Source organism: Nicrophorus vespilloides, unplaced genomic scaffold (assembly GCF_001412225.1).
Source record: "Nicrophorus vespilloides isolate i.1.1-1 unplaced genomic scaffold, Nicve_v1.0, whole genome shotgun sequence".
NCBI lineage: Eukaryota > Metazoa > Arthropoda > Insecta > Coleoptera > Silphidae > Nicrophorus > Nicrophorus vespilloides.
In genome coordinates, this window is record NW_017095899.1 from 30,475 (window position 1) to 45,357 (window position 14,883).

At 28.2% G+C, this 14,883-nt stretch overlaps 2 protein-coding genes across 2 annotated transcripts; both read right to left on the minus strand.

The window, feature by feature from the left end:
- Nucleotides 1-6,439: 6,439 nt before the first annotated feature.
- Nucleotides 6,440-7,804, minus strand: LOC108567939. The gene is made up of 3 exons (XM_017928757.1): nucleotides 7,718-7,804; nucleotides 7,270-7,632; nucleotides 6,440-6,807 (listed from the first exon to the last, which is right to left on the minus strand). Exons 1-3 carry the CDS (start codon nucleotides 7,773-7,775, stop codon nucleotides 6,503-6,505), a joined length of 726 nt encoding a protein of 241 aa, XP_017784246.1. The 5' UTR covers nucleotides 7,776-7,804; the 3' UTR covers nucleotides 6,440-6,502.
- A 2,931-nt stretch (nucleotides 7,805-10,735) lies between these two features.
- On the minus strand, nucleotides 10,736-11,755 carry LOC108567931. Its single transcript, XM_017928745.1, has 2 exons — nucleotides 11,144-11,755; nucleotides 10,736-11,075 (listed from the first exon to the last, which is right to left on the minus strand). The coding sequence occupies exons 1-2, from the start codon at nucleotides 11,346-11,348 to the stop codon at nucleotides 10,774-10,776; spliced, it is 507 nt and encodes a 168-aa protein (XP_017784234.1). The 5' UTR covers nucleotides 11,349-11,755; the 3' UTR covers nucleotides 10,736-10,773.
- Nucleotides 11,756-14,883: the final 3,128 nt, after the last annotated feature.

Here is a 14,883-nt window from a genome sequence, read left to right on the forward strand (position 1 = left end):
CGTCTTGAGCGTTCAGTCGGTTGTGGTCATCAAGCTCAAGATGGAACAGAATATCAACATCGTGCATGTCGTGATCATAGTAGCCGCTACAGTTGGAATCGTGAGTGATGCTCTCATCATCAAAGTCTTCACCAGGAACAAACGCTTGTGGACGAGGACCGACCTCATCCTCATTAACATAGCAATAAACGATGCTTTGTTCCTCTTGTTTATATGTGTTTGTTTAATTGTCGACACATTCGAGAAGCTCTCCACGTGCGTTAAGTGTCTACAAATAAGCTACTCCTTCTACCAACCACTGGCTACCTCTATGTTAGTGCTTTGTCTCATCTCCGACGCATTAATTGAGACGAAGAAAGTGACGAATTGGGGCTTTTTCTTCATCTTCTACAGCTCTATCGGAACCATCCTGGTAGTGGAAACCTTCGGCTGCACCTCACTCAATATGTATTCGCCAATTCTATACGCTTTGGTCACTATATTTGCTTTTTTCGTTATGGCGCTGTACCTCGCCATCAAAGATCAGAAGATCAAGAATACTAGGAGCACGAAACCCAATACTGCTCTTCGCATCAACGTGGCCAAAATCTACGTTTACAATTGGTTTTTGACCTTTGTTTTCTTTCTCATCACTGCTGCTCTAAAATTGGATCACTTTTATTTACTTCTGAATTTCTTCTTCACGTCCACACACATCGTCGTTTTACTGGCTTGCACCGAACAGAAGTTCCTCTTAGTTATAATGAACTACTTCTGGTGTAATGGAGATGTTGATGCTACCATGAGCATCGCAGATGATTGCAGTGATGTCCAAGTCGTGAACAAGAATGTTTCTTACAATGCAGAGAACCACGTAGTGCAGATCCAAAATCCAATTCTTCACAAATCCAGGTTTTAAACCAACCCCAATTTCCTCATTTGAACCAATGTCTCACATTTCTCTTATCGTTTTACCTTAAATTTCGTTAGTACCAATGAAAAACCATATTTGATCTTGTTTTTTTTTTATCTTTAAATTATTCGTTTTACATTAACTGAATTCAAATAATGCACATTTTTGCACATTTATTGATTTTAACTTACCTCAAACATTTTACATTTCTTAAACTTTTCGCTTTCACATTTCTTCAAACCCTAAATTTGTAGATTTTCCTTTCACATTTCCTGATTTAAAAAAAAATCCTGTTTTTTTTTGTACGTCTCAAACGATGAACTTGTAATATCTTCAGTTTAAGTGAGGAATTTCGTTTGCTCCATCAAAAAACTTACATTTTTCTTGTTTTTTTTTAAATTTATTTGTTCGTTAATTAAACAACGCAAATTATTTAATTGTCACGTATTATACCAAATATTTACATCACTTTCACATGACCTATCTTCAGTCAACCCTAAATTCATTATCTTATCTTATATTTGTACATTTATTTTGTTTATTTGTTTGCGAATTGAATAACTCCAATTGTTACATTGTCACAAATCAAACTATGTTTACATTTATATTAAATTGTATATCTCATAAATAATTAAATCAACTTCAAAAGTATTTATTGAATTTCATTTATTTCGTATTATAACACAAAAGTAAATAAAGGTATTTAATTATCAACATTTATAATACTCAATTTATATTATTTCCCGTTTTTTAATATTTACCCATTTTTTCATCAGAAAAACGCTGAAAATGAAATTAAAGATTTTCAAGACATTAACTAGAATTCAATTTCTATCTATTTTAATAAACATTTATATTTGTTAATGTTTTTATGACTTTAATTATTTATTTTTTTATGAATATTCGAGTAAACTGCAGATTCATTCATTTTTCTATGTGAAAAATTTCTATTTTTTTATATGTAATAATTAATGATTTTATGACTATAATTATATTTATTTTTCTTTTCAATGTTATGAATAAGTTAGTCGACTTTAGATTCTTTAATTACTCCATTGAAATAGCGTATTAAACTCAAGTGTTGTGACTCATTTCATCTTTCTGTAGACTTTAAATTAAACAGAGAAAAATGCACTCAACGTATGGACTTATTTTTGTTGAATACGTACGTTTTTATCTTCACAAAAATATAGAAAAAACTGTCAAGCGTTCAGTTCTGTTTGTTTAGATTAGATAACATTAATTTGTAAGCAACAGTTGAACATATTGAGTAACTGATATAATGATTAAAGTGAAAAAAGACAAAAAAAAACTTAATTATGCAAAAAAGTTAAATATTCGAATTTTCCAATTACAATTTATCATTTTATGATTTAATAATTTTATAATTTTTTATGAGTTTTTTATTTAATTTGATAATTCTCGTTAAATTGAATAAAATAGTAATGAACATATTACATTTTGCAACTAAAACTTCACATAACTATTTTCGTAGAAATTCTCGAATTAATGTCAAAGACAAGGTGAATTTTTGTGGTCGGAAAAGTCTATCCAATACGTCGCGTTTTTCTTTCGATTTTCCTCTGAAAGGCACCTGTTGATTGTAACCTTTTACGTAGTTGTAGGAAGAACGTCCACAAATTTACTTGCACGTATTTATTTCACTTCACATCTTCAACTTTATTTACTATTGATTTACTAAAGGTTACAACATTGATAAGTCATGAAACTATAAATGGAAGACAAGAATACATTATTTCAGTAAACATGTTTTCTAGAACTTTGTATTTGGTTTAATAATGGAAAAAGCAGAGAAATTATATACATTTTTAATTTACATAATTAATTTAAAATATAAACAATTTTAACAATTTGTAAATAAAAANNNACTATTACTAGTTTATGTATACAATATCTAATATATAGACTTGTGTTTAGTGTAGATGTATTAATAATTAATTACAAAAAAAATTGAATTAATACATTACATTTATGTACTTTTACTAGTAAATGTATACACTATCTAATTAATAATTCTTTATTAATAATTTAAAAAGAAACAATCAAATTTATACTGAAAATTTGTAAAAATAAAACAAATATTCACTTTTACTAGTAAATATACATAATGAATATATAACAAAAGTAAAATTCTTTTTTTTAGATGATATCACTAAATTTACCATTTGGGTTAGTAACGGATTAAAATGAAATGTGGAAACTTGTTGAATGAACCAAGATAACACTTGTTTATCCTATCGATAATCATGGAAATAGATGAACTGTAGACCTATTTACGACTGTTTATCCAAATGAAAGAAAACTTTTTTTTCAAGTAAAAGTGGATAAACACTTTTGTCAACATGATTTTGTCAAGAATTAATGTAATTTTACACATTTCATTCTGGAGTTCTCCAAGGTTCTGACATGTGTCCAATTATTCATTCATTGTTAATTATTTCAATATTTTTATCATTTATAAATTTAAAAAAACATACAAGAATATCAATACTTACCACAGGTTTTTAAAATATATTTAATCTTTGCATTTAAGTCCATATAATCAATAAAATTTGATAATTTTGCTAAATAAATCATAGAAATAAAACCATTTTTCTATAAGGTTTTCAAAATTGATGTAAACTTATGTAAATTGACATATCTTCAGAAGTTTAGAAAAAAAAACTGCATATGACAATTAGTTTTTCCAGAAAATTTGTATAAAATATTCACTATTACTAGTTTATGTATACAATATCTAATATATAGACTTGTGTTTAGTGTAGATGTATTAATAATTAATTACAAAAAAAATGAATTACTACATTACATTTATGTACTTTTACTAGTAAATGTATATATTATCTAATTAATAATTCTTTATTAATTGTAGATGTCATAATAATTTAAAAAGAAATAATCAAATTCACACTGAAAATTTGTAAAAATATGAATAAATCAACTATTCACTTTTACTAGTAAATGTACATAATCAATATATAACAAAAATAAAATTCTTTTTTTCTTTAGATGATATCACTAAATTTACCATTTGAGTTAGTAACGGATTAAGATGAAATGTGAAAACTTCATGAATGGAAGGTTTTCCATATAAACTTATGTAAATTGATATATCTTCAGAAGTTTAGGAAAAAAAAACTGCATAAGACAATTACTTTTTCCTTAAAATTTACATAAACTATACTTAAGTCAATATTTGTACTAGCTTTTGATTATTTTACCAACATAATTAAAAAAAAAATATAAAAATTATATAAGAAAACCATATTTTTTTCATGAGATTTTCGAAATTGATATAAACTAAATATAAAATCCTTTATGCAATAGATTTAAGTTATATTTGGTTTTAGCCAATTGATTTGAATCAACGTTTATTTCCGCACTGTCGGGATTTACATGCATTTACATATTACATTTCCGTGACAGACGAAACTTCCGGTTTCATTTTTTTTTGTATTTATTTCCATTTGTTTCACATATACAATTTTTTTGGTTGATATTTGTATTTTATTTGTGTCGCATGTCTGGCTTTCATAAAAGCGCGAAAATATGCAAAATGCACGTAGGGAAATATATTTTATTGATGGAAAATGCAAAAAAAATACAACACAACAAAAAAAAATTGCACAAATAACGATTAACTAAAAAGCACGTATCAGTGAATTTAACATGTATATGGGAGGACAGGCAGGAAAAATGATCTTCACCCCTAACACACATATTATTTTTTTTTGTATGGTGAAAATTCAATTTTCCTGGAATAATATTTGCAGTGCGACACAGAAAAGATGCGAGCCGGCTTTTGCCGCCTCATAAACATGTTTCCATCCGCTGTTATTAAATTTCCATTTTCATAAGACTGTTTATTTATTATCCGGTATTCTTTCCAAAACAATTTATAGTTTTGATTTTTTTTTGCTTATTTTTATTTATACTTTGGATTGTCGGAGCTTTCGGTTCGGATTTGGATAAGATGTCGCTTTGAAAAGGCAAAATTGAGTGCCGAAAATAACTTTTCCTATTCCTGTTATATACATGGAGGAAATTCGTCCTGTTTTTATAGGGAAGATGAAAAACAAACAATGTTTTATGTTTATTTACTTACAAAGTGCTTTAATACATTAAATGATTACTCAATAATTAAGAGTGATAACTTGATAAGAAAATATGCGGATTAAAGATAAAATTATGACCTTTTCAATGTGTTGAGCTTCGTTCATTTGTTATAAGCTGTCAAAGTTGAGCATTAAAAAATCTAGTTTCAAAAGAAGCGGCTTCAGTTTTCATTTAATTACTCAACAACCAAATAAATTAATTTCTACATTTAAAATGATTATTAACTAAAAAACTATAGTGTTTTCAATGAGCCAATTATAATATTTCAGTTATATACCGTCCGTCTGTTACAAGCTACCAAAGTTTTGTTCGTCAACCGAAGTTTCACTGCAATTTTTTATTTTAAACTTTCTTCATTAATCGCCAATATTAATATCAGTTATATATACAAAAAAAAACATTTATAATCAAATTAAAATATGTACAATTTCCAATAAATGCAAATTTTGAAAAAAAATAATTTTAATATTTATTTATTTTCAACATGCTTTAATATTTTATATAAGTACTCAATAATTAGGTAAGACAATTTGATAAGTAAATATGCAAATTAAAGACAACATTATGACCTTTTCAATAAGCCTACTCAATTATATGTGTTGAGTTCCGTTCATTTGTTATAAGCTGTCAAAGTTGAGCATTAAAAAACGAGTTTCAACAGAAACAGCTTCACCTTTTATTTAATTACTCAAAAACTAAATACACTAATTAGTCCATTTAAAATGATAATGAAATAGAAAACTATAATCTATCCAATGAATTTATTAGAATAATTCAGTTATGAACCGTCCGTCTGTTACAAGCTGCAAAAGTTTTGTTCGTAAACCGAGATTTTACTGCAAATTTTTACTTAAAACTTTTTTTTATTAATCGATAATATTAATATTAGTTATGTATACAAATGAAAACATTGATAATCAAATTAAAATATACAACTTCTAATAAATGTAAATTTTGGGATACAAAATATTTAAAAACATTTATATTTCCAAGAAATATTTTCATAATTAAACAAAATAAACAATTCAGATAAATGTTCTTGCTACTGAAAACAGGAATTAAATAAAATCATAATTCTCAATGGAATATGAAAATTTCCATTTGCGCAAGAACAGTTTTGAGAAATCGAAAAGTTTTGCAGAATGCGCCGATAAATGAGAAATGAATTTGCGTTTCACAAACAAACAATATTATTACTATCATATCAAGTCTCTCTGTAAACATTTTTTTGATCATCGAAACCAATTAAACAACACAACTGAACGAGATAACCTTTATTTTCTTGACCCGAATCACGTCGAAATTGTTGTATTTCACTAGAAATGTATATCTCAATTTAATTAATTAAATTTAATCGAAAAATTCTGTAAATAATTATAGTTTTTTTTACATAATAATTTGACAGTGTTGTTTAAATAATTATCCAAAATTCACCTCTAAAATTAATTAAAATTTAAAGTACAAAACTTATAACTATGGTAACAATTCATCGTAGGTGTATCTTTCAAAAAGTTTGTCCAAAGCTGGACCGATGAATCTTGTAATAGAATTCTGAAGAAGAGGACAGATTTTTTCGTACAAATAATAGTAATTGTCGTTCAAAATTTCGTTCATCATCTGCGTCAATTTCTTGCTTCCCAGATACAGATTTTCGATGTTCAGGTAGAAAGATCCGTTCGTTAATTTGACGTGAGCTTCCTGAGATGAAACCTTCATGTAGAAATCACCGTGTTTCTCGATTACTTTCGTGTGTAGAGTGTAGTTCATCAAGAAATTTGCTAAAATAAGAATATGATTAATTGTTAATGCATTTGCTAGATATTTTCTATTCAACTATTGTCCTTAACATACATTGCTTAACTTTTACAATTTGTGTTACTTCTAGTAGTCTAGTAAAAATTACCAATTTACTGAAGTTGACAAAGTGTATTGATCACCTATTCAATTAATGTCTTTAACACACATTGCTTCGCTTTCTAGTATAAAAGTTCCAATTTGACAAAGTGTTATGTTATTAAACCAGACAAAGTGTTTTAATCGCCCATTGACTGTCCTTAGCACAATTTCCTTAACTTTTACAATTTATGTTATTTTAAATTCTCAATAGTTTTTGAAAAATATATACGTTTTAATTCTATTCAAGTTGACAAACTTTGCAGAACTTTTATAATGTTTGAAGTAAAATATCAATCATACAAGAAAAAACGCTTTTATTATAATTAAATTATTTGAAAACTTACATCCGTTGATAAAAATGTCGCCCATACTATCGAAATTCATGTTGAAGAGTTTCCCTTTGATGCCGCACGCTCCCATCCCTTGCAAATAAGGAAACAAGACCAGAATCGTACACTTATTTTCCTCCAGATCCGCTTCGACGCTTTGGACAAAAAAGTTATCCAATCCTGTCACATTGTTGTTCCATAAACCAAATTCGAAAGTCGAAGTGTTCACGAATGAGTACGGAATATAAGTGACATTTAAACTGGGTATTTGAAGGTCAGGAATTCCTTGCGCCAGATACGGTTTCAAAGCTTCCAAATTTTCCAAAATGCACGTGTTCAGTTCACTCGAAGATCTACTGCAAGGCTTCAAGAATTTAGCTAAAATCAAGTTAAGATTAATTAATTAAAGAAAGTAAAATTTTTCATCTATTTTTTATTGAATTAAAACTAAATCATTTCTTACCTAATTCAGCAAAAGCTAAAGCATAGCAAGAGCTCAACAATATAAAATATTTCATCATTTTCTTAATGTTTAAACTGCGTTCTTTCGACTGCGATTCAATCGAAAATGATTGAAGACTAAATAAAAATCACAAATTTATTTCAATAGTTTATAAATATTTATGAGCAATTTGTGAATACTTTAATTATTTTTTTTTATAATTATCTCCAATTATCAATTAAATCATCAACCATTTATTTCAGTATAAAATAAAATGTAATATAATTATAAATTTTTATTACGGTTTCTATTAAAAATAATTATGCAGTTTTATTTTACCGTAAAATTTTCATGTAGTAATTTTTCTATTACTTTGTCGTATAATAATGTAATTATATATTTTTAACGAAAATTAAGAAAATTGTAAAATTCAATTTGAGAAAATATATTTTCTTTTTCGAATAGTAAATCTTTTTTTTTTGCAATAAATTACATTCAAACTTAAGACATTGGCAACATTTGTTAATTTATTTAAAGTTTAAACTTGAAAAAGGTAAAATGGAATCAAATTTCTTTATTTAACATAAAAATTAACAAATTATTTTTTGGAAACGTTTCTTCATAACAAATTTTCCAAAACAGGTCCAATTAATCCCACCAACGATCCTTCCAGGAACGAGAACCACGAACAAGTAGTAACAATCATTCTTTCCGTGCGTTAATTTAACATTTCCCAAATAAAGATTAGTTAAATGAAAGAAAGAAAATTCCATTCATTGACGATCTCTTTCAATAACGGCCGTTTTCAAAATGTAATACAACAGAGAAAACTTACTTACATTCACAAAAATATCACCCATTCTATCGAATTTCATTATTTATAAGAAAACCAAATTAATTTACAACTATAAAATTGATTCATTTATAATAATTATAATTTGTATATTTTACAAAATTAAACCCTATTTAATGATACAATTTTGATTTCCTAATTCATACTATATAAATATAAATGTAAATAAGGAAAGTAGGATAATTAAAAGAGAAAATAACTTGCATTCCAAATGTATTATTTCTTTCATTAAAGTATTTGTAAATTGTGATTTTTCAAATAAATTTTACGAGTTTCAATGATTTGCAATAAATTTTGCTACAATTTCTCACAAAAAAACACTTTTTTGAAGCAAACATTCACAAAAACTGTGGCTGAATGCAATTCTAACAGATTTTTTCTTTTCAAAACCGCACGAAGCAAAGAAGAAATGTATTCATTTTATATCAGAAACGTTGAACGGAGTGCACGTGTTGGCGTGAGCTCCTGAGTTCAAACCGAACAAAAGTGTCAATAATCAATTAATAAAGTTTAATCATACATCAATATAATCAAGAAAATATGGCGGAGAAATTAGTAAGAAAAAAAAGGAGGTCAACCATAAGGGCCTTAAGAAAATTGAAGAAAACGACTTGTCCTCATTATCCCAAGTGATAAAAAATCAAAAAAACTATTGAATAAAAACCGAACACAAGGCGAAATTCTGATTCAGGAAATATTGAGATTTTGCAAATAATAAGAGAATTGCACAAGAGAAGACAAATGGTGCATAAGAAAAAAGAAAAAATGACTGCAAGAATTATATACATAAAACAATAAAATACAAAAATCTAGCTGAGACAGCAAACAGATGCGAAATGAAAGAAGGCAAGAGTCAAAATCAAAGAAATATATTGAAAAAATAAATCTATCTATTCCATAACTATTGAAAAATCAAGACGATCTATAGAAGATGCTTACGAAAAACTGGATAATGATGGAAATGAAGAACAAATAACAAAAATTAGTTAACCCATTTTTGGATTAAAACAAACATAAATGGAAACACTTGCAAAAAATCAAAATTATAATAAATTACACAATTGTTGGTGTCGCTGAGATTTGAATCTACCAATTTTCGTATCAGATTGTATTGTATTTCCAAATAAAATCAAACATAACATTATTTATTATGTATATAAATGATTTTATGTTTTAACCGTTTTGCAACTCGAGAGGGTTCACACATATATCTTATTACAAATTTCACCAACTTAATGGTTTTTAGTTTGTGTCGGTTAATATTTCTACACAAATAATTAATTATATTTCAATTAATTTGGATATTTAAGATGTCCAATGTCCATGTATTAGAAAATCTTTAACTGATGTATCTTTATTAAAAAACATTAGAAAATACAAATTAAAGAATAACTGCACTTGCAATTTTCATTGTTTTTGGTCGTTCTGACAATAATTTCTATCCTTATGTTCTATCCTTGGAATGGACATAATTGAAATTAAGTTGGAACACCGGCGACCTTGCAAGGTTTTACTAAAGAAAAACCAAGGTCATTTAGAAAAGTAGCTCCATTTTTTGATTGTATAACAGTGAAATCAGAATTGGCTATAAAATGGAGAATTCTACAATGTTTCTTGCTATTATATTTTAATAGCATAATTGATCAAAACTGTCTGTTCCACCTTTTATTGGAACAAAATCATGTTGAGATTTTCCAGTTGTTTGGGTAGATGTTATTTCTTCAAGTTCTCATTACCAACCTTTCAAGAGGAGTCAATAAAAGACATTGCAACTCTTGTATCAAATTAACTGATAATGGCTATACCTTGCAATAAATTGTTTACATATATTTTTTACATCGAAACAGTGTTTCTTTCTCTTTTTCAAAGTCAATGATTTGCAACAAATTTTGTTACAACTCACTCAGACAATCTATTTTCTGGAATGATAGCCTACATTTCGAAGAGATGTTTTTCGTTTTCAATTTATCTTATCAAAAACTCACGAAACTCTTGTCTGTTTCGGATCCATAGAAGAATTCCCAAACTTTCTTTAGAAACCCAATTTTTGGAGTTACTCAACAATTTTATTGAGCGTACATAAATATCATCAATACTCCTAGATTAACAACAATTTATTTATATAACACCAAATAAATATTATATTCATATAACAATAATGTTAATGATTCTAAAGAAAAAACACATTTAAAATAAACAAAATAATAGATTTTACTATAAATTATTATGGAAACATTTCATCATAGGAATATCGTTCAAATAAACTTTCCAAACCGGGACCGATCTTTGAAATCAACGCATTTCCCAAGAGCGGCTCCAAAATGTGAAACAAGTAATGATAGTTTTCGTTGAGAATATCGTTCATTCTCTGCGTCAACGATTTACTTCCCATATACAAATTCTCGACGTGAATGAAAAACGATCCGTTTACGTGAGCTTTGGCTTCCTGCGAAATGATTTGCATGTGGAAGTCTCCTTGCTTCTCGACGATCTTCGTATGTATAGTATAGTTTACCACAACGTTTGCTAAAATCGAATAAGTTATAGATAAAACTGAAGTAAAAACATGAAACTTTAGCTAAAAATAGACTTACTTCCATTCACAAAAATATGTCCCGTACTGTTCAACTTCAAATTGAACAAATCTCCTTTGAGTTGACAAGAACCAACACCTTGTCCATGCGTGATCAACAATTCAGCCGAAATTCTATGATTACTCAAATCCGCATCGACTTTCGTCACTTCGATGTCTTCAAGCCCGGTCAGCTTGTAATTCCAAATCCCGAATTGGAAGCCCATGAACTCTGTGAAGGCGTAAGGAATTTCGATTACCTTCAAACTGGGCAAAGAAAGCTCCGGAACACCTTCCAGAAGATACGGTTTCGAAGCTTTGATATTGTTCAAAATGCAAGTATTCAGATCCGGAGAAGATCTGCTACAAGGCTTGATGAAAGAAGCTAAAAACAAATTGATTTATATTATTGAATTACAATACAAAATATTTACCTAATTCACAGTACACTAAACTCGTATAAAAACCTAATAAAAGTAGTTTAATCATTGTAATTCAGTTAACTTTTAGACACTTATTTTCTGCAGCTGCAAATTTATGAATGCACCTCATTTTCTAAGTGCAACTATTTACTACTATATAATATTCGCTATTTTTATAATGTGAATATTTGCATATTCATAAGCAATAAAAAGTTGACCTTAACGATTATTTCTTATGTTGTTTTTAAACAACTATAAATAACTTGAATATTTGAAAAAAATTCTTCATTTATGCGCATTTTTTTTCTTGTGATTTTGTCTATTTCTCTAAAAAAGAAACATATGTTATTCCTATAAGAATATATTAAATATTTCGATATAAAAATCTTACAAGCTGTTATTTACTAATGAAATGAACTAACAAGTTGTAAAATAAAAAATAACAATTTTTCTAGTTTAAGATAAATATTTCATTTGTACTTAATTAACACAAGTTACTCGGCACATTTCAACACATATTTTCATTACATTGTTGCATTCTATTTAAAAACAACAATTTGCATCTTCGTTTTTATCGAGATACAGGGAGGTGAGATATGTTCTGTGTGAGTCTCTTATCTTATCTGTATTCAATTATGGACATAATTGAAATTAACTTGGAACACCGGCGACCTTGTAAGGTTTTACTAAAGAAACACCAAGGTCATTTAGAAAAGTAGCTCCATTTTTTGATTCCATAACAGTCAAATCAGAATTAGCTATAAAATGGAGAACTCTACTCTTGCTATTATATATTAATAGCATAATTGATCAAAACTGTCTGTTCCACCTTTTATTGGAACAAAATCATGTTGAGATGTTCCAGTTGTTTGGACAGATGTTCAAGATCTCATTACCAACCTTTCAAGAGGAGTCAATGGAAGACATTGCTTAGTTTCCTCTGTGGTAATTTGTTTTGCCCTAAGGGCAGGTAAACATCTTTGCATGACTATTTCATGCTAATATTCTACAATTTGAATTGGAAAATTTCTAAATCCATTAACGACCAAAAACATCAACGTAATATCAACAGCAGGTATCGTGAGGTATTGCTTCGGAGCCAGCAGTAGTGTGCATGTCGTTTTTTAAATTGATTCGGTTCCCTTTGGCCAAAAGTACTCATTGTAATTTTTTTTTTATTTTCTTTTGTATCCGTTTTTTTTTGGTCAATAAATTTGATTATTATCCTTATTATTTTATTGTGGCAAGAAAATGTTACCTCTTCTATTTCAATTATTTCATTATCTTCCAGTTAAATTATTAAACTATATTGTGAGTTATAAGCACTTTATTTTAATTTGTAAACGATAGTACGAAAGGAATTACATAATAATTATTTAGCCAGGAGTAGTTAAGTTTGTTTAACTTTTATTGTTTTTGGTCGTTCACAATTTCTGACAATAATTTCTATCCTTATGTTCTATCATTGGAATATGAACATAATTGAAATTAACTTGGAACACCGGCGACCTTGTAAGGTTTTACTAAAGAAATACCAAGGTCATTTAGAAAAGTAGCTCCATTTTTTTATTCCATAACAGTTAAATCAGAATTGACTATAAAATGGAGAACTCTACAATCTTTCTTGCTGTTGTATATTAAAAGCATAATTGATCAAAACTGTCTGTTCCACCTTTTATTGGAACAAAATCATGTTGAGATGTTCCAGTTGTTTGGGCAGATGTTCAAGAGCTCATTACCAACCTTTCAAGAGGAGTCAATGGAAGACATTGCTTAGTTTCCACTGTGGTAATTTGTTTTGCCCTAAGGGCAGGTAAACATCTTTGCATGACTATTTCATGCTAATATTCTACAATTTGAATTGGAAAATTTCTAAATCCATTAACGACCAAAAACATCAACGTAATATCAACAGCAGGTATCGTGAGGTATTGCTTCGGAGTCAGCAGTAGTGTGCATGTCGTTTTTTAAACTGATTCGGTTCCGTTTAGCCAAAAGTACTCATTATATTTTTTTTTATTTTCTTTTGTATCCGTTTTTTTTGGTCAATAAATTTGATTATTATCCTTATTATTTTATTATTGGCATCACTTTCGATTCAATTATTAGTTTATTGTGGTAAGAAAATGTTACCTCTTCTATTTCAATGATTTCATTATCTTCCAGTTAAATTATTAAACTATATTGTGAGTTATAAGCACTTTATTTTAATTTGTAAAGGATAGTATGAAAGGAATTACATAATAATTATTTGGCCAGGAATCGTTAAGTTTTTTTACCTTAATTTTGTTTATATTTCTTTTAATCGATATACATAATTATCATTAAGATATAATAAAATAAGTGTCCGATTTAAGAGTTTAATTTGTCCCAAAATAAGTGTTCTATTTCATAAAAACTAGAGTTCTTCAATACTGAACGAGGAATCTTTTTGTTGTAATGATTAAATGGCGTAAAGAAACTTAAATAAAAGACTTTGAAGTCATGGTAGACAAACCAATCTTATGTTCTACCCATTTTCAATACCGGCGCGAACCATTTCCTCATCATCAAAAACTGCAATGTCCATTATCTTGATGGAATTTATTTTTACTGCCAATAGGCAGCGGGAATTAATTTCTCTGTAATTCTTTGAATATAGATTTTTTTTACGTAATAATTGAGTTTAAACAAATTGTCAGCGGGTAAGAAAAAAATAAACAAAAACTTACAAATGTTACAAAATTTTACCAGTTCACTACACAAATTATTTTCAAACATGTTGATTTTCGGGACGTAGTCACTTTTTCCATTTATATAAATAACTACTGATAATTTTTTTTTTTTTTTAGTTTTAATGATTTTTTCCTTCGTCTAATATCCACATTGTATTCATTTATGTAAATCATATTTTCCTGGCCTGGGTCATACAATTTTTTTTAAGTTGTGGTTTAACTGAATTATCGGTTCACATGAATAAGGTGTGTTCGTGGATGTAGTGAAAAAATTGTAAAGTTTCTTCGACTTTCCCCGTTTCTGCTTCAAGGCTGTGGCAGGCCAAAGGGTAGTCTGTGCGTAAGCACATCATTATTTTCGAGATTACGTCCTCTTGTAATGCTTCTTATGGTTGAATTTGGATGATTCTCTACCTTGGTCATATCTACCTTGATCACGAATATAATCATGAATTTGGGGATTGCCGGCCTCCTCGTGCAAGTCATCTATTCGCGTGTATCTGCCTGGAGATACTATAACTATCTGGCACTTGTTTTGATATACTTGAAGGATTTTGAAGTCACATGTCATAATTGGCCTTAGAATTTATATATAAGTAATTTATTTGATGTGTTTAGTCCACTCA